Consider the following 25,756-nt stretch of genomic DNA (forward strand, 5'->3'; position numbering starts at 1 on the left):
ATGCGTAGCCCCTTTTAAGCCACCCAGTGATCTCAGATTACTTCATCCAGCTATACTAATCGTCAACAACAGGTGTGTTCGGAGAACCGGATTAGAGAGCTCAAAGTTAGCGCGATGATTTGATCTTGGATGTGTCATTTGATCTTGGATGTAGTAAGCGAGGTACGAAGAACGGACCCCTGGTCTTTGTCTAACCTTCATTACTTGTTCGAGGTCATCCAGACGTTTAAGTTTTATGTATCGAGTGTCCAGGGACTCATATCCTGTCTCGTATTTAAATTGTTGGTCAGTCTTAAATGTCCAGCGCTGTTGGTTGTAGTTGTAGTTGTCTTCAATGAAAAAGTCTTCAGTGTACACGCCAGAGTCTAGAACATGATCTGGTGGCTGACCCTGAGTCTCTATGATGAATTTCAAAACATCATAATATTGATTTCCAGGGTAGAGTGGCACCCCTGTAGCAAGCTCCACAGCTACCAGCCCCAGAGACCACATGTCAATCGCTTCATTGTAAGGAAGGCCAAGCATAACCTCAGGTGCACTATAACCAACTGTCCCCACACGGTCACCAGGCATCACTGCAGACACAGGACATGCAAGGCCAAAGTCTATAAGTCTGACTTTGACTGGAGACTCATGGCGGTTTACAACCATGATGTTTCCAGGTTTGAGGTCAGCATGCACTATTCCCACAGAACCCAGGTGGGACAGAGCATTTGTGAGTTGACCTAAAATTGGCCTGACTTCGCTTATGGGGAGACGCCGGTTATTCGGGTCCCGTATGTAGTCCCACAGGCATTGATCAAGGAGTTCAAACTTTAGGCAAACCCGCTCTCCGTCGTGGAAAAAGCCGTTCCATTGAACAATGTTGGCGGCATCTGGATCCAACCTTCGCAGCTGCTCCAGGATGAAAATTTCTAGTTTTGCCTGTTGCAGAATATCAGGGCGGCTCTTGTTGACTTTAATGGCAACAGCTTGGTTGGTTTTGGTATCACGACATTTGGCTACAATACCAAAGCCCCCTTCTCCGAGGAAAGCCTCTACCTTGTAGTGGTTTCCCAAAATGCTCCCTTCAACTATTTCAAGCTCATCTGAGCAGAACGATGGGTTAGCTGACATGGTGAAATGTGTCGGCTTGGTCGGTGAATTGTTTAGAAACGTGAGAGTCTCTCAAAACTTTCCAAAAGGGTTTTGGTTGCTGTCAGGTCAAGGTCCGTTAAGCAGTAAAGTTTAAGAGAGCAGAGCTCCTATTTATGTTTTTTTTTCTCTCAGCAAGATGATAAGATAACAAAGGATGAATGGCATTCTATTTTTGATCAATGGCATTCTATTTATTCAGTTGAAACACTTAAAAAAATAGTGTTTCAACAGGGCAGGCTGGTGTCCTGTGGTACGCAGAGGTGATATGGTAAGCATGCAGAGGATAAGATCGAAGAAAAGATTTACTTATCTGTCAGCTCATCAGCGAGAAGCGGCAGAATTACAGGCACAGCTTGGGAGGGGATGGACTCAAGGTGAAGACACAAAATCAATAATGACTTAAGGCAAAGTTACAGTCTCAATGTTATTCTTTATTTTTATTTATTTTTTTATTATGTTTTCAGTGTCTTTTTGAGGGACAGTATGTGTATATATGTACGTAATATTTAATGAATGTTTAAGTGCAGGACATTTAGTGCCGTAGAGTTGGAAATGTTTCTCAGGATTTGGTGTTGGAAAATGAAAAAAAGGGTCTGTTATTGCAAGCATTTCACATATTTCTCTGTCGCAGCCTTGAAAAACAATTCTAGCATGGGTTGGGAAAAAAACAGATCACAGAGTCTCTTGTCTTTTTTTTCCATGACGTGTACACCGGCTGAGCTGATAGGTGATGCTTGGTGGTAATTCAGGATATTAGGTCTGGTGAGAGTGTGGTTTGATATTTCTCCTCTTTGCCTCAGCTTTCTTCTTTACACACTCCTTCGTGTATTCCATCGGTCCCCAAGCCCCGGGCCGGTACCGGTGTTGTGCCAAAAAATGATTGTCTGCCAAAAACTCATTTCCAATGTTTCTGTGTATTTTTTATGTGTAATATCTTTAAGTATGTTCGTAAATAGACTTCGGTGAACAGGGTTTACAAAGGGGTTACATAAAGAATTAAAAAATTATCTGTTCTTTAAGTATCTTTACAACTCTGTGTTATTGTACTTACGTTATAACCAATCCGGTCCTTTGTGGGGATAATTATCCCCACTTAAAATATTTTTACAGAACTATTGTAATATTTGCTGCCATCTCTGCTGTCCTGTTGGTCAGCTTACTCTCACAAAAGACATTTTTAATGTTAATGAGATTTTTTAACTGCATAAATAAAGGTTATATAAAAGTAACTGCCAAAAACTGATTGCGGCTTCTACCTTGTTACACGAATGTTGTTTGTGGCTCAAGATGACTTTATGTCATCCATAAGGGATGCATTTGACATATGTTTCACATATTATTGCCCAACAAGTTACTTATAGCAGTTTAAATATGAGCAATCAGTTTTTGGCAAATACCGGAAATCACTTTTTGGCACAACACCGGCACGTGAGTCGTTTGGTACCGGGCCGCGAGAGTTGAGGCCCACGTTTATGGTTTTAAGGGTTTCTATCATTAACTCGGTTTCCCTGGGTCTTTTTTAATTGTGTGTCTTATTTTGAATGAACATTTACGCGTTACGATAGCGACCAGAGAGCATTAAGTGGCAGCGAGGAGGATATTACTCTCAATGTTGTTGGTGCAGTTTCAGGAGGACGCTGCTAATAAAGTTACACAATTACACAGTGAATTCGCGTTCATTATTATTTTTACAAAATACCACAGTTTTTGTCTTGATCGTAGCATTTTATTTCGTTGTATTCATCCATGTAACCTTAAAGGCCCGGTCCGTGGCGCAAAAAAGGTTGGGGACCGCTGCTCTAGGTGTTAATCAGGACGGATCGCTTTTTCGGCCAAGTTTATAAAAAAAATAAAGCCGAGACAGCTCCGATGCTAATTTTTATAGTATCGTGTTAATTTTCTGCCATGGAAACCCCTTTAAAGCCTCGCCTCTGTCACTGCGCCCCAGGGCAGCTGTGGCTACAATGTAGCTTGCCATCACCAGTGTGTGAATGTCTGTGTGAATGGGTGGATGACTGAATGTAGTATAAAGCGCTTTGGGGTCCTTAGGGACTAAGTAAAGCGCTATACAAATACAGGCCATTTACCTTTTAAAAGTCTCCCTGATTGTTACAGCACCCATGTTTTAAAGCAAACGTGCAGCAACCGATGCATTCTACGTCATAATCAAAGACGTTCGAGTAAACGACATTTCCCAGAATGCGCCGCGGCTTCTAGTGACATCCACGCTAAGACGAACAGAAGCGGTTATTTACGTCCCGATGTAACGAACTTGTTCCCCTGACCTGAGCTCTAACCACTGTTACACTTGAGTGAAGGAGCTGCCCCTAGTTTGTTGTCCTCCGGAGTCACTCCCAGAGTGACGCCATAAGCCAGACCAGCTTGGTTTTCGGTGAGTCTATTGCTATGCTATCATCGGTTCCCACCAGGCTATTTGCGCGAAGGTCGCGCAGCCTGTCACCGTGCAGTCGCGTGCTTCAGACCAGCGCCAGCGGTGGAGCGTGCCAGGGCATCCGCGAGACTCCGGCGGAGGCCAAGCGCAACCCCATCGTGTCCACTTCCAGGGTCTCCAGGAGGGGGATTTTGGCTGAGGAGACTGCTGGAAACAGCTTGAAACCATCGATGCAGTACCACCACCTCGCCCCTAGATGGCTGTCCAACCTGGAGAATCGCCGCAGTTCCTGGGCGGCTCTGGCCAGCAGAGGTCGTAACAACAACCAGTACTGGGAGGAAAGCGGCGGGGACAGGGGAACAGGTGGAGGACCCATGCGGGCAGGAGTAGCCTCTGCCGGTGTCCTCTCCGCTGCGGCCGTGGCCTTCTGTCTGAAGAAAGACCCCGATAACAAAGGTAAGCTTATAATTAATTATAATCAGCTGACACTGATTAGAGACCGGCCGTTCATTAATTGTTTTTATAATATAGTAAATACTGATTGAACGATGTTATATGATATAAACTGGTCTGTAGAGTTAGTTTTAAACCCAGTTTGTTTTATTTAGTAAAATCTTTAGTGTAGTTAATGTTTTCTCTCTGCTTTTTCAATAACCAGATGATGCTCTTTTGGAAGCAGCAAGGACCAATAACGCTCAGGATGTAGCCAGGTAATACCCAAACATGAACACTTTAAAAAAAACATATTTGCTTGTCTTCTTTTGTCTTGAGTTCAACGTAGGCATTGTGTTTTAAATGTACGCTAATATATGCTGTCTCTAGATATTTCACACACCTGCTAGAATGGAGGTGGAGTTACGACCACCTTTATTCTTCAACACACCCTGAACTCTCTTAGGCAGCTTTCTTGTAATGTCTTTAAGTAGTCTACAGGATTAGTCCTCCCGGCTTCTTGAAGGACTCTTAAAGCTCTTCTTTGGATGTTTTTGCCTTTTTGTTGTGTTCTCTGTCAGCATGATCCCACGATGCTTCAATAATGTTGAGGTCCGGGCTCAGGGGAGGCCAATGCAGCCTCATGTCAGAGCCTACTACACCAAGTTTTACAGATGGCTGTATACACTCACTGCTGTACATACTGATGAAGATTTGAACCAAAAATGTCATATTTAGATTCATCACTCACTCACACATGTTGACGCTGATTTTTTTTTTTTTCAGTCCAGTTCTTGTGTAATTTTGCATAGCTGAGCCTTTTCTCCATCTTTCCCTTCCTTATGAATGGATTCTTGACAGCTGCACTTTCACTGAAATAATTTCTGACGAGGCTTCAGTGAACAGTAGCTCTTTAAGTATCATCTTTTTGGTGCAAAGACACTATTTCATGGCTGTCAAATTGTGTTATCTTTTTATTTTTTGAAAGTGTTAAACTACTTGTCTTAGGCCATGCCTTCACCTTATCTATATTGCTTTAAAAAAAAAAAAAAACAGCCGGGACTAAATATTTACTAAATATTAATTATTTACTATAATTACTATACTTTTGTCATGGATTAGTGGTTCCCTACAAAAGAATTATAAAAAAAGTATCACTTATGACGTGAAATGAGCTCTGGTTTGATTATTACACCCATGTGTAAGTCACAGATCATGTGCACAGGGCAGTTTCCAGAACATCCACGGTTAACTCCTGTTATGAAAGCACACCTGTAGTTGTTGTCCCATCAGTAACCAGCAGGTGGAAGAAGAGCTCCACCTCTCTGTGTGAAAGTCTTCCTCTTGAGGGGATGTTTGCAGTGTGGATGTTTGGCACTAACTTATGCTTCCTCGTATCTTCTTCTTTCCTGCTGTGACCCGGAAATCAATTTGCCATCATGGAAAGAAAACATGAAGAAAGAACTGCAGATGCATCCGATGTGAAAGTCTCATTCAGTGTTGCCACGCACCGCCAATGTGGCACACGGCTTGATGCTTCATAAACCCAAGAATTACTCATTTGGAAGCTTAATCTTCTCCTTCCTCACTTATATTATAATATTTCCCTCCGTCGCATCTTCAGTGGCACGTCATAAAATGCCAGTGAAGGAAACCGGGGAGGCAAGTTACTGTAATAAAAATGCCCTCGGACACTTAAGACTCCCTGCTGCCAGTGTGTCTTGCTTGTTTTGTTTTTTTTCACTGGGATTTTTAGGCTCTTTAAAAACCTGTTTCTCTGAGATTTGTGTTACTTTAAACAAAACATCAGAATAATATAAACACTTGCTCTGAACTTGATACTAAACTTAGTCCTGGCAGTGTCCTGCACACTGAGGGTTAGGTGGCAGAAATGGGTATGCTACATAAATAAATACATGCGCCATAAATAAGGTGCATGTATTAGAGCTAGACTTCTATAATGGCTCGTTCTCATCCATCTCATCGATGGTGTTACATTAAAGGGGTACAGAAAGGAGTATGATAAACCTGAACATTATTATGAGAAACTGTTCGTCTTCAGATCAAATTCTTAGTCTTTAACCTTTTAGATACTGTTGCTGTTCAGATAGATGTGTCGTTGTATTGTGCCTATGTTAATCATAGTAATTCATGTGCTTCGGCTGTTGTTGAGTATTGGTATCCAGGTCCATGTACTTGAGCACATGCATACCTTTGTGTATCGATGCATGCCCCCATCTGCATGCTCGGGTTACCTGTGCACATGTGGCAGATGGCAAAGGTGAGAGTGCAGCGAGACGGCCAGTTAGCAGGTCACAGATGTGTTAAGTGCTTTGGTCGACTGTAGAAGTGGTAGTGTCAGGGTGTGTCAGCTGAGAGGCAGCAGAGAAATAAAGAGCGTCCATTTTCACAGAATGGATGGTCAAGAACTTGGTAGCGTTTGGCATGATAGCAGTGTTTAAAATAATGCTTAATGCTTGTTGTTATGTTCAGCCGATATATATTCATGCATTCTTAGTTGGCACCATATGGCAACCATGAAGTGTTATTTTTAAAAAAAAAAACCAAGAACAACAAAAAACATTGTGATGATCGAAAACTGATATTTATATTTGGTGCTTTTGTTTTAATATAAATGATGTCAGGGCATGTTCAGCCATTTGTCGGGTAGGACATTATAGAGGGAGAGAGAGAGAGAGAGCGCGCAGTGTGGCATGCAGTGCAGCTGTAGTTTGACTATTGTGGTTAAACATGGCTACAATAGTTTGCACTTTTAAACTAGATTTTTAAAGCCAGCGATACAAAGTGCTTTGGAAAATGTCGTTCATTAACACACCAGTGACGACAAATACCATGCCACACCCTGGACTCTATGGGGGAACCAGACTCTGATGGTTGGTATGAAGCAGACACACAACCCTTCTTCCAGTAACAGAACTAAAACAGCAGCAAATCTCAGAAGCTGAAAGAAATTAACTTTAGGTGGCAAAACTCCAGTGAGGTGTGCATTCAAGGAATGTGGCAGCAATATTTCAGTGTATGACTTCAGATTTGCCTGTTAAATTGGTAAAAAAACAAACAAACAAACAAACCTTAAATTATACTTGAAAGTAAACACTTTCAAGAACAGACCCAGTCCCATGTAGCTTATCACTTATATCAAATAAACCACACTGCTTTTTCCATCCACTCTTGCCATGTCATTATTCTCATATCAAAAGTTATTTTTGTATTTTTTCAAAGTCGAAGGAGCTGCTCGGTTTGTCCGAATTTAAAATGGGGAAAGAAAAGTTCAGATGCAGCTCTTACGGCTTACCCTGATTGTGCATGCAGAGCAGGCAGTGAAAACGGAGACTGAGAGCATCAGTGCTGAGTGCAGACCAGACTGAGGCCGCTGTGTTGACTGTAAACAGGGACACTGTCTGTCTGCTCAGTACCAGAGACGACAGCCGGATCCCTTACATACGTTTATAAGGACTGTGCCTGATGTTATAGCCTCGGGCAGAAAACTCAACACACACCTGGCTTTAACGTGCAGATATATTAAGTGGTGCAGAAGGCTTTAGATAAAAGCAGGATATGTGCTGGATTTATTCTGGTGTGCCCAAAAAAAAGAGACTATGCTTGCAGCAGCTTGCCTCCCATATTTCCTGTTTTGTAGATTTCATTTTGATCTGCATAATTTCCCCTAGGTGTGCATGACTTAATCTTACTTCTGCTCCTTCAGCATGGTATGTGCTTTAAAAAAAGAAAGAAAGAAAGAAAATGCTGCAATATTGATTGCAGTACTACATGGAGCCTCCGCTACAGGCTGTTAACGGTGACACTGAAGTAAAAATAAAACCACTTTCTGCTTCTTGTTCCCATCAGGCTGTTAAAAGAGGGGGTGGATCCGAATCATCGCCACCGTCTTGGCTGGACCGCTCTCATGGTGGCTGCTATGAATCGACAGCACAGGTCTGTGTGCGCCTGCTTCGCCGAACAAGTCGTGTTTTGAAACTTCTGAGGCGTTACATATGCAGCAGCAGGTTTGGTATCACGCAGCTGCCGCATTAGTGCGAGCATATGTCATCCTCGTCCCTGCTTTGGTTGTTACAGTACGTCATCAGAAGTGCAAAGTGCAGCTTTCAGACTGACAGACGGTCTTTACCCGTTCCCCCATTTCTCTGTCCAACAAATTAAATTAGCCTCCTGGCCCCCAGAACACACAGAATACAGAGAGGGGCCGAGCTTGAGGCCGGGCCAAATCCAATTTACAGGCCTTTATTTTTTTTTTTCCGCTCTCTCTTTACCCGGTCTGTGTGGTCACTTTTTTGTTAATGCTTCTCGCTCTTAAGGCCCTTTATGTGAAATCTGAATATTAAAATGGTTTCAGATGAGCTTACTTTCAGTCCTATTCTTGCTTTTTTTTTTTCCTTTTTTTTTTCTCCAAGTTTGAACTTGCGTCGCAACAAATTGAAACTTAAAGACTAAATCTGTGATCGCAACACTTAATTGCGCGCGTGTAATTGGTTACAACTTTCAGTTTTATATTGATTTCCTTTTGCATTATATTAGCATGTTCGCTTATAAATCTTGAAGAAATTTATTGATCACGAGAGCGACAGAAAAGTAATTTGGCAGTAAAACGAGGGCACTATAATTGTTTTATCCTGATTGTCTTCTTTTTATAATCGTTTGAAGCCAAAATGGTAATTGAAATTAGAATTTGATGAATCACTCGGAGCTGATCAGAGATGAACACGGTCACATGATCCTTCAGCTGCGACTTTAACATTGTGTATGTCGAGTGATCATATCCATGGACCTTTTTATTTTTAATGACATGCGTCTGTCTGTGCGTGTGTGTCATGTGGTTTTTTTTGGGGGGGCTACAAATGTGCCAGTATGTATGTGTGTGTCTCTTAACACACTGTCTGCGGATGTGTCACTCCTCTGTGTGTGTGTGTGTGTGTGTGTGTGTGTGTTATGAGTGCTATAACTCAGCCAGACAGTGACACTCCTCTGTGTTTAATCCCGTCTTCCAGCCCCCCAGTGAGCAGTCACTGCTGCAGGGAAGACAGAACATCAGTTCACACACATCAGTCACAAACACACAACCGTCCACTCGCAGAAACACGTGCGCACACACATGCACACACGCGCGAGGAGACCGAGGGAGTTCATACCAAATATCTTACAGGCCAACTGCCTATTACTCAGCCACACACAACTTTATTTGCAGCCGTTAAGTGAAAACACAGGGAACATCACTCATGAACGCGGTGTAGCCTGTAGCGAGAGTGTCACCGTGGCTCTCGCTGTTGAATTATTCTGCCCGTCTCTCTCAAACAGTTGTGTTTATATTTTCCTGGGCCAAAAGTGATAATTGTGTTTCAAGAGGACATTTCAGTGGGAGCTGTTTCTAGATGTAGTGTCCACCAGGCAGGTCAAGGCGCGGCTGCGTGAGGGGAATCAGGGGTGGAGCAGAGGGGGGGTGTGGGTGTGTAAGAATTAAGGGTGAGACATTTGTGGTGGTGGGTGGAGGGGGCGTGTGTTTGCTTAGCTTTGATGTAGGGCTAAATCAGGGAGGCGCAGGGCCTGGCTCTCTGTTTGCACTCTTTAACACACAATGCCCATCTCCATCGCTCTTTCTCTCCCTCCATCCCTCCCTCACTGCATTCACGTGCACAATGAGCGCTCAGCCAAGTATAACGCCTGTTGACCGTTACGACCTGTCGGCCGAGTGACTCGATGGGAGGGAGGGCGACGGAATCGAAGGGAAGAACAGGGGCGAAGGAACGGGAGAGAATAACTTGGCAGGGGAGAGAAGGCATTTAAGTGGGATTATAGATTTGAGACCAAGATTAGCTGGACTCAGCAGCGCCCAATGAAATATAATCATTTGGCCATCATGATCGTAATGGTAGGTAGTCGGGTTTAGATAACATATACGGGGTTTATTATTAAGTTCTCCTTATGCTGTCATTATATTACGACCATATTCGCAAATAAAATCATAATATAGTATTAAAATATAATCAATGGCATGTTTTCAGGATATTCCTCCATACTATACTCTATAACATTTTCATGTTATTATTTTCAGTATGTGTACATACGTTCTCCTCTTGAGTTTTGATAATAAAATAGCTGTAAATAAGAAGATTGCCATCTCGTTTTCTAGTATGAAATGATTAAGTGTTTAGACCTGAAGTGGAAAACATAACACTTAAGTTGTTTTTAAAGTGAATAATAAGTCTTGGTAAATGCTTTGATACCAGCCTCTAGAGTCCACTATTTCCTGACTAAATAATCATATCGTAAAGAATCGGGCACATTTAAAAAAGGAAAGAAAAAATTAGAGGTACAGTGAACCTCGCTTTCTAGCATCTTTCTGACCCGAGGTGGACACCAGGTGAGGTGGGGTTAAGTGAGGTCCAATGTCTGGGCCAGGTGGTCGCAGACATGGATGGTCAGTTTGGCTCAGGTGTCTTTTATCGCACAATGGAGGTGGAAGTGTCTGCTTCCTGTCTTCCCTCCAGGGCCGGATTGGAAACTAACACCATCCCTCTGCGGAGACACCGATCACCTGCTGGTGAAGCAAGGCTACAGTTATAAATTTGTCAGCTCTGGAGTGTTGCATAGAGAGTAATGGGGAAGAAAAATGGTGTAGCATGGAGATGATGCCATAAATGGATTTTCAAGTGTCCGAGCAAGATGCTGACACCCTGTTTGCTTAAGGAGCAAAAAGGTAGTCATTAGCTCAAGAATCTCTGTTCAAGTGGACAATAAAACGATAACCTGGATGATCCTTTATATTTGTTTGAGAAGAACACGAGCAATAAAAAATCAGGATATAACCAGATGGCTCAGTCATACAGAAAGATTTGGGGGCATAAAACATTTTGCTTGTTTTATCCGCAATTATTACACAATTAAAATAATTGTGTAATAATTGTGGGTATTATTTTTGTTTCTGTACATATTGGACTGTATCAGAAAGTCTGTAAACTGTAACTTTTTGTCCATTTCTGTTGAAAAGGGAGTTTAATCTAATTAATCTTAATTAACCACCTCTGGATGCCTTCAGTTAGGCCTCAAATTAGTGCTGCAACTCTCCTCCCAAATAAAGTTAGTCACTTGATCTTCAGTTGATTAGTAAAACTATAAACTGTTTTCAAAAGCTCATTAGTTTTAGTACCGGCCTGTGTAATTAAATCTCCCTTTCTTTCATCTTTTTAGCTACTCTCCCTCCTTTCATCCAGTCCTCCTCCTCCTTTCTCCTCCTCTTCTTTGGAGTTTTCCTCCTTTTTTATCTCTCCGTGTTTACCTTTCTTATGCCATTAACTCTTTTCAGACCATCCCATCCCTTCAGTCAGTCCTGCCCAGCTTCGTGTGACCAACCTCAGTTTGAGTTTGTGCATTTCTGTACGCGTCTCACAGGAAGCACCGACGTGTTTGTAGAAGTGCTCGCAAGGGTGAAGGGGAAACCCTCCGTGGGTCATACCCCACCCCTCCACCCGCTCCACAGTGATACAGTAACAAAAGGGGATGCCCCCCCCCCACCACCACCAACCCTTCCGATTGTCCTTTATACCCCCGTCAGCAAGGTCAGACACAAAGACCTGGCCAGAATGTTCTCAGCCTCGCTCTCCCACAGCAATGCATAAAAACTAATGATGGAAAATAGACTTTTAACCTTTCTGTTTTTAACTAAAAGGTTTGTAAATGTTTATATTCCATGCTGAATATTTGCATGCCTCTGCTTCTCAAATGATGTGCTCTTCTTACTTAAATCTAATAGTGGGTTAAGTAAGCCTGCTGGTCAGATAAATATAGTGACTCGTTCTGTACTTCAGTCTGTCAGAGATGCAGCTTTTTATATTTTAATCAATATCTGCTTCTAAATTTCAGCAAAATTATCTTTTTTTTTTTAAACCTGTACTTTTGTTTATAAAGCCACAATGAATAAGAGATTTAATTTCAGCTGATCTTATATAAGAGTTAGTTTCACTCGTCCATTCTCATTTTAAGAGCACAGGTTCTGCTAGCAGGGCTTCAGCCTGTTACATAGTCAGCTCCACCTCATCCTCCTATGAATGGTCATTTTACTCTATTTAAGCCCTTTCAGGCCACTGCCACAACCATTTAGCTGCAAGCGATCCATCTCTCCCTCCCAGGCCACATTACGTGGTCACAGGTTTAATGGCAGAAGCATCAGCAGCGTACCAGCAGGGTTCATGTTTCGGCCACCGCCTCTCTCTCTGTGTCTCGCTGTTCACCGACTAGCTGGCTAGTTTTTGTCTGTACATTTGTGCTCATCTGTGTCTCAATGTGAAAGCTACTGCTTGCCTTCAGTGGACTAAGTGTGCGTTTATGTGATAGTGTGTCCTGCAGACAGGGAGACCTGAAACATCTGACGGGTCACAGTGAGTGGTGTTGCCGAGGTACTCCTGTTTGTTCTATAAGGCAGTACGCTCCAATGAAGGCCTACACACGAACACCCACTCCGTCACACTCCCCCAGCAGTGCCGGAAATGGGGCCCGACCCCTGCCCTCTTCAGTGTGCACATATGTACATGTTACAAGGCCGACAAATGTGTAATGAAGGCGAGATAGAAGGAAGTGACTAGTGGGGTGTATCCACCATAACGAGACAGAATAGACGGGTGTGAATCAGGCGAAAGTGTCACAGGCAGTCGAGGAACTGGATATTTGCGCGCGATTTGTTTATGAACCGTGAGGAAACTTTGTGTAAAGGTCAAGGTTATATTTGGTGATGCCACAGAAGCAGAGCTCTGTTCATGTGTAACTACTTTTCTTTTCCTCCTCCTTATTTTTGCCTTCTTTTTCTCCTTTTTGTCCTTCACCTTCTTCTTCTCCTCTGGCTCCTTGTTCGTTGGCCTTCTCCTGCTCTACTGCCGCCTGCTTTTCCTCCCCCTTTTTTCTCCCCCACCTTCTTCTTCTTCTCTTCCTTTCGGCTTCCGCTCCTCATCCTGTACTCCCGGAGCCTTCTTCTTCTCCATTTCCTCCCCCAACTCCTTGTCCTCCTCCTCTGCCTCCTCCTCCTCATTCTCCTTCTTCTCCTCCACACTTTAGGAGTCATCACAGGATATCGTCTGCCTCCATCTCACCCTGTCCCTTGCTCTCTTGTGTAGCACCTACCATCCTCTACATGTCCTCCTCACTACATCCACACACCTCCTCTTTCCCTCCTTCCTGACAGCTCCATCTTCAACCTTTATTGGTACCAAATATAAAGTTAAAACATGTGACAATAATAAAAAAAACAAACACATTCTGACAGCTGAATTTTATACACATCACTGACCCCCCCTAGTCTTTATCTTGATTTAGGCACTACTTGCTTTGCTGCCAGATTGTCCCAGATATTCCTATGAAAAAAAAGACAATCCATAAAATCTATGAAAGTGTTGATCAGACATCTGAACCCAAAGGCGCATTATTACTCTTTGAGAGAGAGACTTTCCAAAGAAAGGAAAACCTATTTTAAAATCTGTCATCCTCCTAATGTGGAAATAATTATACGGACAACAACAAGCCAAGAAAAACTGGCATCCACCGCATGAACACTGAAATATTATGGTGTTAAAGCTCATCTGTGTGCATGTCTGCGTTTATTTAATACAAGGTTCTGGGTGTGCGGACGTGTTTTTAAACGTCTCTCTCTCTTTTGTTGCTTTTCAGCGTGGTGAAAGTCTTACTCGAAGCTGGTGCCGACCCAAATGCCGGTGATCACTTCAACAATGTTTACGACACATCACGGGAGAAAGGGATCCACTCACTGGAAGGTGAGGAGGGGGGTGGGAAACGGAGAGCAGAGTTGTTATATTACACATATGAACCCAAAGCGTGTAAACCAAGTATTATGAGTATAATTTGCATAAAAATTTGCATTTATGTACATGTTTGATTCTTTGCGTATTATTTGTTTTATTTGTCCTCTGACAAGTGGTGTTTTTTTTCTTTTGTATTTTTTTTATTTGCTTTTCTTCTGAGCTGTACAGTCACACACACAAACAGGAACAATGGTGCACATGCACACACACACTCTTTACCCCCCCACCCCTCCACCCCTCCAGTCTGTGTTGGGTTTCTGCAGACATATTTATATGGGATATGTATATTGCAGACATTTATATGGCTGTCAGGTTTGGGTCCGCGTGGGGCCGGCGTAGCGTGGGGAAGCGTTTCCCAGACGCACACTGATGGATGGGCTAGGGGGGCCTGTGCGACGCTTTATTGGGTTAGCTATGATTATCCCGCCTTGTCTCTCACACACACACACACACACACACACACACACGCACACATACGCACACACACACACACTGCAGAGAGCTAGAGAAAAAGAGTGGGATGGATAGAGGGAGGGAAAGACTGATGAAGCAAGGGAGAAGGAAAAGAGGGATGCTCTGAAAAAAAGACGTCTAGAGATGGAGAAGGAAGAAGATGTGGATGTTTGAGGGAGTGATGGAGAGAGGGAGGGATTGAAGGAAATGGGTAGGATGATGAGGGAGGGAGAGGAAGTCAGGAAATGGATGAGACAAAGTTACTGGGATAGAGAGAGCGGGGAGGGAGAAAGAGGGTGCAAGCGATGAAAGGAATTGATGGACACCGAGGAGGAGAGGAAGGAGGCGGGAAGAAAAAATAAAAATGGATGATGAAGGAGTGGCACGAGATGAGTGCTGTTATGAAAAAGAAGTAAGGAGAGAATGATAGAGTATCTCCATTATTAGTAAGGAGCAAAGCAAGAGAGACCCTAAAACACAACTCGCATTATTGCTATCGTGTCGGACAGTTAAGCTTAAATCTGCTCAAATGAACAACTCTTCCAAAGCTGGAAACAAGAAAGATAATTTTATAAAAGCAATGTTGTCTTCGTCGCACTTTCTGGAGTCTTCCATTGTGTGTGGTTAGATTATAGGAAGCTCCCCCGGATTTCGATGCTGTAACGTTTAAAGCCAAAGTAGTTTGTTATTCATTGTAATATCTTTTTCAGGTCCAGGGAGTATACGGTGTTCAGCTTCATGTAATAACTATCCTATTTGCAGCTTTGAGGAATTAGTGCATTTCCTTAAATTCCTCTTAACTCTAAATTCACTAAGACTGTCTTTTCTTTTTTTTCAAACTTTAATATTGGTGTAGAGAAGTATTTAAAATTAAAATTTAGCAGCAAATGAGTGATTTTCCCAGCAGACGTTTTGGTTTTGTTTTTATTTTATTGTATTTTGGGAGCCAACCTGTGCACGTTCTGCACAGAAAAAGCAGCTTGTGGTTCTAATTGTTCTTCCTCCTCTCTGTCTCCTCGTGTCCGCTCTCTGCAGTCTTGGTGTCCAGAGAGGACGAGTTCAGCAGCAGGCTCAGCAGCAGGGCTGGTTTCCGTGGCTGCACAGCGCTTCACTACGCCACGCTGGCCGATGACCCACGCGCTGTCCGCATGCTGCTTGAGGCTGGTATGTTACCACTCCCGAATCATTACAACCGTCCCATCACTGCCCACCTTTGAGTCCACGGGGGGCCTCAGAGTGTCAGTGTAAGAGAAGTAAAGGTGATGACAGATGCAGCAGCCTGCACGTGTTTTGCGTTGTTGCTCTGCAGTCTGCCTTACAGGTGCAATTTTTAGTAGTGAATATCTTTGGTATTATTAAAGTCAAATAACTGCCAAGCTGTGTGGCAGTCTCCACCTTCATTTTATATACACTCCTCAATCCTGCGCGCCCACTGTACAGTGGGCGGAGGATTTTAGTAGCTCTTGCCTAGGTGAACTCAGTCTGCCTTTCCTGAGGCTACACTCTGTCAGCCTCGGCAAACACAGCTGACAGATTATAGTGTCCACTGGTGGGAGAAGTTTGAGTTGTTTGATCTCAGTTTGACAGTTTGCTTGTTTCGTCTTCTGTGGAGGTGATGTTTCCAGGCAGATATTTTGGTCCTATTTCTTTATGTAGTTAATGTATTCACATTCTAATATAATATTTCCTTTTGTTAGCGTCTGCTGTTGCGGTGGCTAATGGGAATCTAAAAGAATAAATATGTTTGTAATCTTTCAGTGATCTTGATAAGTCAGGTCAAATGGCACTTTAATGATCTAAAGAGGCTTTTAAATGTAAATTTGCAAATTCTTACCTGAACTGTGACACACCATAGTTCAGGTGAAAATGAGATTGAGTTTTATTTAGAATTGTAAGTCAAGTTAAATGAAATGTACATCAAATGCACTATTTTTTCAAAGGTTAATGAGTAATAATGTCTGATAATCGTGATCTTAATGTTGACCAAAACATTTGTGGTGATGGCTGCCTTTAATATTTTTGTTGTTAATGTAATTATGATAATCCAATATTAAATATGTGTAAATAAATCTAAATAGTTTAATCACAATTTCTCCCAAAATACATAATGCAAGACCCTGAATATATGCAAGTTTGTTTACTGACAGCTTAATTCTTTGATTATTAAACAGAATAGTTCTCGTTCCATCTTTAAAGCTAAAAGCTTCAGCATCAGCTTTTCACGTATCATCAGTTGAATGCATCCCCTGCGACTGATATAAACAGCATTACAAAACTCATTTGAAATTGATTACTTCTCCGCTTCCTTTGCCCCCCCCCATTACGCTCACACCTGCCGTTGACTCAGCGCCACTATTACACACATGCAGACCCTGGAGGCAGAGTATCCCCCCGCAGTTTCCAGGCGAGCAGCTCTTAAACAAGCTAGGCCTCGTTGAACTGTGACCTCCTCACAGAACATGCCCTTGGGGTAGCTCCACAAGCACAGGAAGTGTGAGTCTTTGTGTGTGGGACTTTATATATATATATATGTGTGTGTGTGTGTGTGTGTGTGTGTGTGAGACCATGTATGTTAGTGCACTCAGGCCCCCATATGATTAATTAAAGTATTCATATATTCAAGTATGATTTCACCCATCTGATATTCTTGTTTCAGTTTGTGGATGCCTTTTTTGTCCCTCTTTTTCTTTTTTTAAACCTGCATTCGTGAGGTTGTTGTTTGTTGTCGTCTTTTAGGTCGATTAGGCTTTTAATCTAAAAACACTCCATTTTAGGATCACTCTACACTCAGTGAAACACACACACGCAGATGCACAGGAGCTTGTATTAATGTCTTGTTTATGTTTATGATGGATGATGCATCTGAAACTCTGTCAGCCTGTCTCTCCCGTCTCACCCCTGCCTCTGTAAGCACTCCGTACGCTTAAACAAATCACCTCAACTAACTCGATCAAATGTTCTGCAGACGCATTTTTGAATTAAAAAGGTAAGAAATTTCACGAAGCAGAGACATTTGTTTTAGGACAATCTGATTAAAGACGGGCTTGGTTGTCGCTCGCCCGGCTTGGCCTGTGCAGGGTTGGCGCCACCATCGCCGCCAATCCCATTTGTGGCATCACGCGCCCTCAATCACATGTTGCCGTGCATCCCGCGCAAATGTGAGTGTAATTTACAGACTTTTACAGAAGTTTCTTGTGCATGTTTCATTTTTTTTCCTCCTCATGCAAGCTTCCGATATCCTCCTTTCCTTTAAGCCATTTTCCATTTGTAGCATCCTATCCATCTTTTTTTTTCCTATTTACATCGTCACAAAAAAAAAATCTTATGAACTGTCACAGCTTCAGGACATCTATGTGGATTTTGGTGTGTGTGTGCGTGTGCGTGTGTGTGTTCGCTGATTGTACGTCATCTTCCTTTCATGTATGTACACACTGAACCTTGTTATTTCCCTTGTGTTTGTGTTCATCTGTGTAACTCTACTAGCTGTGGGTTTGCTCTTTTGGCCTTAGCCGGCCCTCCACTCACATCTCCATCCATCACAGTCTCCAGGCCCACCCTCAGGCTTCACTTCGCCACACAGTCCCTCACCCTACCTGCAGAGGCTCTCTAGCTTCTCCCCGGGCTCCACATCGGGCCTGTGGCCAGGGGCACTGAGTAATGGACAGCTCTGTAGGTGGTAAGAGGCCAGAGGAGACACACATGCTCGCAGACGCACACAAAGACACACACACGCATGCATAAAGACCAGCAGGGGCTCTCTCCCACCAGCTGCACTGAAAGAGAGGGAGGAGGAAATGGGAAAGAGGAGGGCACTCCTAATAGGCATAACTAAAGCACTCCTAATGAAGGGATCCTGTGTGTGTGTGTGTTCAGTTGGGGTTGTGTGTCTGTCTGTGTGACTGTTGTTAGTGTTGATCCTGTTATAAAGTGCTATGGCCCAGAGGGTTGGCCTGATATTAAAGCCCTAAATGATGCTATTTATTATGTCCGGTGTCGGCGCGTGTGTGTGGTACTTTATTGCTTTTCGGCCTCATGTTTTTTTTGGGGGGGGGAGGTTGTGGCGTATTGTCAGGATCGATGGCTTCTGAGCAGGTCACGAAATTTAGGGGTTTATCGATAATCATCACAGTGATTATTAGTCTCTGCGGCCAGTGCTCAGAGCAATAGAGCAACAATCACCTGTACTGATTACATAGTTTGTTTGCTTTTTTTTTTTTTTTTTGTCTGTGTTCTGAAGAAAAAGTTCAGATGGGATTTCTTGTTCATAGCGGGACGTACAGCATCACAGTACAGAGTACTAAAGTTACTAATGTTGTTTTCTCTCATGAGTGTCAGTCAGTGTAGACCGAGCTTCTTATGAAGACTGAGACTGTTAAACACTGTGACTCATCACAAACCCATCTGACTCTCAGTGGCAGAAAGAAAATCAGAAGAAATCCATAAGGAGCGCAGCATTGTGTTCATTACTGTTGAAAGCTGAATTCATCTTTCACTTCATTAATTCAGGGTAAAAACTCAATTTTTAAAAAATTTATTTCATTTCTGGTAAATATAGTTGGAGCTTGGTGATGTTTTACTACGAGTAACCCTTGACGCTCTTGTCTGAATTGAGCGGTTTCGCTCATGTTTTGCATCACTCTCTCACACACACACACACACACACACACACACACACACACACACACACACACACACACACACACACACACACACTAGGGGCGCTTTTCAAATATGATGTGTTATAGTCTTATTATTCATATCCAGGACAATTCACTTACATATTGTTAGTTTGGGGTTTTTTTTACACAGTGTTCTTACACATGCCTCCGTGTGAACAAGTGACTGTGTGTTGTGTTTACTCTGGTTAGTGAGTGGTAGCACAGGTCAGGGCAGAAGGCACTGCTAACCACCCGCACTGACAAGCACAGCACTGTCCAGCCCAGGCTGGCACACTTCACTCGTGCTGTGATATTATCTCCTCATTCCTCTGTGAAATGTATCATCCACTTGATCCTGCTGTGTGTGGGTGTGTTTGTCCCAGTGGCTCCAACCTCCAGCAACCTGCAGTGAGTATGTATAGATCATGTATAATAGTCCAGGGTGTTGGTGTGCAGTTGTATGGTTATTGGCACGCGTTGCAGATATGACACCCCCTACAGGGGCATTGCATCGCCCCCCTGCTTCACTGCAGTGACCTCTGATCCTTGTGACCTCTCACCCCTAGCCCAGGACTTTCGATTGACGTTTAGACCCTCCTGCTGAGGGAAGTCTGTGCATATTGTTGTAGTACTCAATTTTTTTCTCCCCCTTGAACCTATGCTTATATGGTTTTAGTTTATGTCATTCGCTAACTATTAATATGTGTGTTCCTGTCATACAGGTGCCAACCCCCTGCAGACCAATGGTGTGGGACACACAGCACGGGCCTATGCTAAGGAGGGAGAAGTGAGCACTTTGCTGCAGGAGTGGGAGGGCAAGGTATAACACATAAAGGATATGCAAAACTGCATAACTGCAAAAAAAAAAAAAGACTCCTTTTTGGTTCCCCGATGTGGATTAACGCCAGTTAGGTAATTAAAAAAAACAGTGCCATGCTTCCAGATGTAGTTGTTTTCTTTGGCCTGGTGTGAACAGCTCAGCACATTTCTTGCACACAGGCCGACGCTCCTCAGGAGGTCTGCGTCAGTCCGCTTTGTGACTGACAGGTGCTTTGAATATTAAAGCTGTGAAAGCTGGTGGAGGTTAACTGGGGTTAAAAACACGGGCTCCACAACAAAGCTGCGTCATTGATTGGCACATATCATGACATGGGAGACTGGCTAAAATTTGTTTAAGCGAGTTTTCTGGTGTATGTATGAAAAAGTCTTGGATGTGTCATAATGTAAAATGGAAGCTCACATCATTTACACCTCTGAATTATCAGAATCGGCTTTATTGTCCAAGTATGAGTACACATACAAGGAACTGGGGTCTTTTTTCCTTTCCATAAGTGCAAACAGTCAAATGTGTTAATCTCCTGAAACATGATAATGAAATGTGCTTTACTCGAACTATGACGCATCTCATCGTTGGGATGTTTTTACTCTGACTCCAACAATGAAGTCAAACTCTTTGGCAAAGAGTTATAAGCTAAATCAGGGGTTGGGTGCACAGAAAGTGCTTATTAGCTCTATGAAAGCCATTACAGAAACCCGTTTTCCTTTGCCAAATGCTTTCAGGATTGGTCATTTCAGGGTTTTTTTGTTTGTTTGTTTGTTTTGTTCTTTAAGACATAATTGTGACATGACAAATGTGATTTAATATTGTTTGGAAAGTTTGGCCGTGCTGAGATTTCATGGCTTCTGCCCGTCACTGCTCAGCTCTTGGTATTTCACAGGTGTGTAGCGGTAGACGTGAGGTCTGTCTTTTTCTTAAATAAAACTCGAGTTATCCGTAGTTATCTACCGACTTGACAGCAGGCTGGAGCTAAGCAAGATGGAGAGAGAGAATAAACAGCCTTCCTCCACTGCAGGGTGAAAACCTGGAGTCTAAGGAGACAAAGAGAGGAGGATAAATGAGTCGTGGGGTGGCTGAGAGAAAGGAGGAGAAACCAGGGGGTGTGAGGAACGCTAAAAGAATAGACAGAAGAAGGAGAAGAGGTGGAGAGATCAAGCTAAATCAGCAGAGGAGAGGAAATGGGTGTCAGAGAAATGGAGGTAGTCTGATAAAGAGGAGAGAGACGGGAAAGCAGATAGCTGCTTCGAAGTGGAAAATACGTTTCTAAAGTGTCAGGTGAAGGTAGCGTTACAGTAGTGAGATATTTAAGGTGAAAGAAACACATTTTAAATGTTTCATTTCACAGTTTAAGAAGTATGGCTCCTAATCCTTGTATTTATTTTGCAGATTTTCTTACATAATTAATTACATAATCACGTTTTCGACAATCAGCAAACAGCTCTGTTTATTTACTGAGTAGCTAAATATGAAACTTGGCTGTTTCATATTTGGGATCTAAATAAAGACATAGATGATAACTTTTCATGATTGGGTTTAATTAAACTTATAAAGGCTAAAATCAGAATTATCCCACAAAGAATTTAAAACCATACACGCCTTACAGTTTCTGCTGTATATAAGAAATAATTCCACAAAGAAAAACCTTCAACCTAGAAATGAAGAATAAACTGTGATGTAGTTGTATCTATATGAGATTCTTATTTAGAGGTTTTGAATTGTAGTCAGGGATACCAGATAACAGTAATAGCAGATACACTTATTTAACTTCTTGTTAACATAATTATTTGATCAGCCAATCATAACGCAGATGCTCAATGCCTTTAGCCATGTAGACATGGTCAAGACAACCTGCTGAAGAAAGGTGACTGTGAATGTGGCGTGGTTGTTGGTGTCAGAGAGGATTGATGGAATTGATGATCTACTGCGAATTTTTTCCACACAGACATCTCTGGGCTTTACAGAGAATCGCCCAAAAAAGAGAAAATATCCAGTGAGCATCAGCTCTCTGTTAGAAAATACCAAAGGCCAGACTGCTTTGAGCTGATGGGAATGCAAGAGTACCTGAAATAACCATTCTTTACAAGAGAGGCGTGCAGAACAACATCTCTGAATGCACATACGTTGAACCTTGAAACCCCTCGATGGGCTATAGCAGCAGAATACCAGCCTGTGTGCCGCTAGTGTCCACTAAGAACAGGAAACCGAGGCTACATTTCACACGGGATCACCGATACAGCAATAGAAGAAGAACAATGTCTGGTCTGGTTTTCTCAGACAAGACGCAAAAAGGTTTTAAGGAGTTTAAGATATTTAATTTATGTTTTCTTAATGAAGATCCCCAAGTTTGCACAAAGGAGAAAATTAATAACGATAACAACGTGAGCAGGAATAGTGACATGTCCCACTGGCTAAGAGGCAATGATAAAGAGATGGAGAGAAAGGAGAGGGACAGAAGCACAGCCTTTGTTTGTTTAAGAGGTGCTTATTCATTTTCACTCCCTTCATTCATTCACTCTCTTCTCCTTTTCTTTATCTCCACCTAGTTTCTGGAGTTACAGGCTCGGCGAGAGGCAGAGGAAAGGAGGAGGTTCCCCTTGGAGAGGAGGCTGAAGGAGCACATCATTGGACAGGAGGGGGCCATCAATACGGTGGCTTCAGGTAAACGCACAGATACTCCTGAGTGAGTAAATACACAGAAATACAAAACATCACTGCCTTTGTTTCACTTTTCTTTGTTTCCTTCAACATATTTACGTCGAGGAGGGCGACTCCTCTTACATCTTTCTCCTGTTCTCCTGCCTTTTCCACCAGCAGTAGGCGGGTTCGTACAGACCTGCGGAGGCTGTAATTGGTTAATTGTGATGAATGAGCTGTCTGTCAGGCGTACACAGGTGCTGTGTGCGTGTGTGTGTGTGTGTGTGTGTGTGTGTGTGTGTATATGTGCGTGACAGCTGAAGAGGCCAGGCTTGGAGCCGCCAGTTAACACGATTACAGAGAGAGGAGACATACTACAGACCCCCCCTTCTCCTCCTTGTTTCTCTCCAGCTTTGTGCTCTCCCCCCTCCGTCTCTGTTCTTCTCTTTCTCCATCATCTCTATCTCTGGGTCTCTTGTTTTTGATCTCCATCTCTCTCCTTCACTCTCCTGTCCTTTCCTTCTTGCTCTTTGAAACATTAATGCACCTCCTGAATCTCCACTGTTTGTCCTCAAACACTACTGTTGGGGATGGGCAAACTGATGTAAACGAGAGGATGGGATGGGTGAAAGAATTAAAAAAAATATAAAACTAAAAGATACAGGGACAAAGATGGGAGAATACAGGGAAGTATCTGAGAACCAGAAAGCTTGTAGCTCTGACAGAAAGACAGAGTGTGTTTAGTGCTTAGAGGAAGGGAGGGAGGATGAGTTAGAGCACAATAACACAACCGACAGTAAAGAGCTGATATTACACCAGGCATCCATGGAGGCCATGTACTGTATTGATCTGCAGATGAGTTTGTGGGGGGGTTTGTGAAAGGGTTCTGCAGCAGGGAGAGAGGCTGTGTGTTATTTTTATGATGTTGGACATTTTCTGTTTTAGATTTGTGAAAATAATTAACTCATTCCCAAAGCTACAAACTGATATTACAGTCTATAACACATTGGAGAGAGAAAATACTGCAGAGTTTATAACCAACAAGGGAACAACTTTCATCCCTCTCCAGACCTCCGTAACTCTAATACTTCATCAAAAAAACAACACAAACTACAGATATGAGACAAACTACAGAGCTGTCTATAAAACTAAAGACAGTAGTTGTTACAAGTGTCAGAGGGGGAGGATAATCATGGGACTTGTAGTCTTTGGCAAGGCGATGAATGACTGTTGTTATCGCGAAAGCCGTACAAGACATCACCACAGAGAAATGGGAACAGCTTATTGATCTGTGAGAAATACTGTGGTGAATATATATCACACACACACGGAGGGAAGAAACACTCATAGAGGCGGATACAGATACAGAACCTACTAGAGCACACATGATCTCATGTGCATCTACAGTTTGTAAAGGTGAGCCGAGCAGAAATCAGTCAAACTCTTGGCAGGAGGAGGGAAGTAGATATTTAGAGATGAGGAGATGACTCAGGAAAGAGAGATGCACTACAGATAAGAAGATAAATGGGAGAAGGATGTTGAGATAAAGAGTGACCAGGCTATGTGACTGCAAATACACGCCATATCCAACATTTTAATGCGTAATTACTGGTTAAAAATGTAGAACTTTCATGATTAATCAGAAGGCAATTTTAGGACTAACCCAGGGTTTTCTGTATTACTGTAGTACATCACCATGGTAACCTATGATGCAAACCTAACCTGCACTGGAACAGGTTATGTTTATGATTAGTGATCAACAGTTATCAAATCAAGCTTCAAATGGGCTAAACTTTATTGATATAGTAAATCTTGTCCAGTCTTGCTTAAAGATCAACACACACACATATATACTATACTACTGTGCAGTACTTTTCCTGTTACACGCTCATTCTGCTGGTCTGTCTGTAGCAGCTGTGCTGCTCTCAGTCTTCTTATATTTTTCACATATTAGTTTTATCTCCCTTTTTGTAAAAATCTGCTCCTAGAGCACGACTCCATGTTTCTGGTTAGTCATACACTGCTAATAGTGGTGTTTCAAGTGTTTGTCGTGAGACTGGGATAGGCTGGGTTAACTTATTGAGTTGATAACCGCCGTGTGACCGCTTCGCCTGAGTACGTGAAGCCTGATAATGGGAGGATATCCCGGGTACGTTGGACTTGCTTCGTAGAAGTGATTGCAACGTTCCCAACTGTTCCAGCCAGAAACGTTTGTTGTATATCGTTCCCATTTTAAAAATATTATAACTAAAGAAAAAATGACAAAGATAACTTTAAACTTCCCACTCTATGATATAATTATGTGAAACACACAAAAAAGAAACTGGAAACATATTTATCTGTTTATTGTTTTTGTTTTTTCATATCTGCTCATCCTGTTCTTTTTGTTTCAGCTCAAGTTATCTTATTGCACTGTAACATTTCAGTAGTGAAAGGAGAAGAAAAGTTTGGCAGTTTGATAGATGAACTGATTATTTTTTTGCAAAATTTTGCAGCTCAAAAATTGAAGAAAAACTGAGACGTGGTTTTCTTTCCCTCTTTTTTTCCCCGATGCGATGTCTTCAAAACGTCTGTTTTCACCTGAACTCCTCATGACGAACAGCTGGCCTGCAGCAAGACACAAAGTAGAAATACATGCGCGCGCACACACACACACACACACACACAGGAAGGAGGTTAGATTGATCCAGGTTTAGCTCTCAGGGCTAAGAGTTATTGAAGAGAATCATCCCTCTGTAATCATGTTAGAGCCAACCAGACCTGCCCAATACACACTGCGCTGAGAGTGTGTGTGTGTGTGTGTGTGTATGCATGTGAGAGAGAGAGTGAGTGAGAGAGCTTTCATTTGTTTTGTGTCTCCTTCCTTTCCTTGTTGTTGTCAGGGTCCTTTGAGAAATGTCAATGTGCCCTTCTGTCAAAGTCGGTCTCAATCAGCTAAAACACGCAGAACCACACAGAAGGTTACGCTGTCATTCACACAGCCATTGATAAAGCAGACGGAGCTTTGGAGCCCCTCTTGTCACTGTTCATCTCTGTGTCCATCTCTGACACACTTGTTTGTTTCTCTCCCTCATTCTCTATCTCCTTATCTCCATCACTCCTCTCTTAACCCCTCTGTATCGTCTTCTACATCTTTACTCCTCTTTCCTCTCCTTATCTGAGTTCCTCCCTCTGCTTCCCTGTGTAGCATCTCTCTCTACCTCCTTCATTTGGCCCCTCCTCCTCTCCTGCCAAGAATCTGCTTTTTATGATTATTAGCTATTAGTTGCTACTTTAACACTCACATGTCATATCTGTTGTATATTTTCTCAGCTGCAAGAGATTACAACAGCTGAGCAGGAGGGGAGTTGTTATCCTGGTGTAGGAGGAC

At 42.7% G+C, this 25,756-nt stretch overlaps 1 protein-coding gene across 1 annotated transcript in view; it reads left to right on the forward strand.

Moving 5' to 3' along the window:
• The first annotated feature begins 3,327 nt into the window (after window positions 1–3,327).
• clpb (caseinolytic mitochondrial matrix peptidase chaperone subunit B) overlaps window positions 3,328–25,756 on the forward strand; it is a 30,873-nt gene continuing 8,444 nt past the window's right edge. The window contains exons 1-7 of the mRNA XM_031752720.2: window positions 3,328–3,985; window positions 4,188–4,239; window positions 7,832–7,918; window positions 13,652–13,755; window positions 15,292–15,420; window positions 19,637–19,734; window positions 22,296–22,410. Coding sequence (XP_031608580.1) covers window positions 3,544–3,985; window positions 4,188–4,239; window positions 7,832–7,918; window positions 13,652–13,755; window positions 15,292–15,420; window positions 19,637–19,734; window positions 22,296–22,410 — 1,027 coding nt within the window. The 5' untranslated portion in view covers window positions 3,328–3,543. The remainder of the gene's footprint in view (window positions 3,986–4,187; window positions 4,240–7,831; window positions 7,919–13,651; window positions 13,756–15,291; window positions 15,421–19,636; window positions 19,735–22,295; window positions 22,411–25,756) is intronic.

This window comes from Oreochromis aureus, linkage group 14 (assembly GCF_013358895.1).
Source record: "Oreochromis aureus strain Israel breed Guangdong linkage group 14, ZZ_aureus, whole genome shotgun sequence".
NCBI classification, from domain to species: domain Eukaryota; kingdom Metazoa; phylum Chordata; class Actinopteri; order Cichliformes; family Cichlidae; genus Oreochromis; species Oreochromis aureus.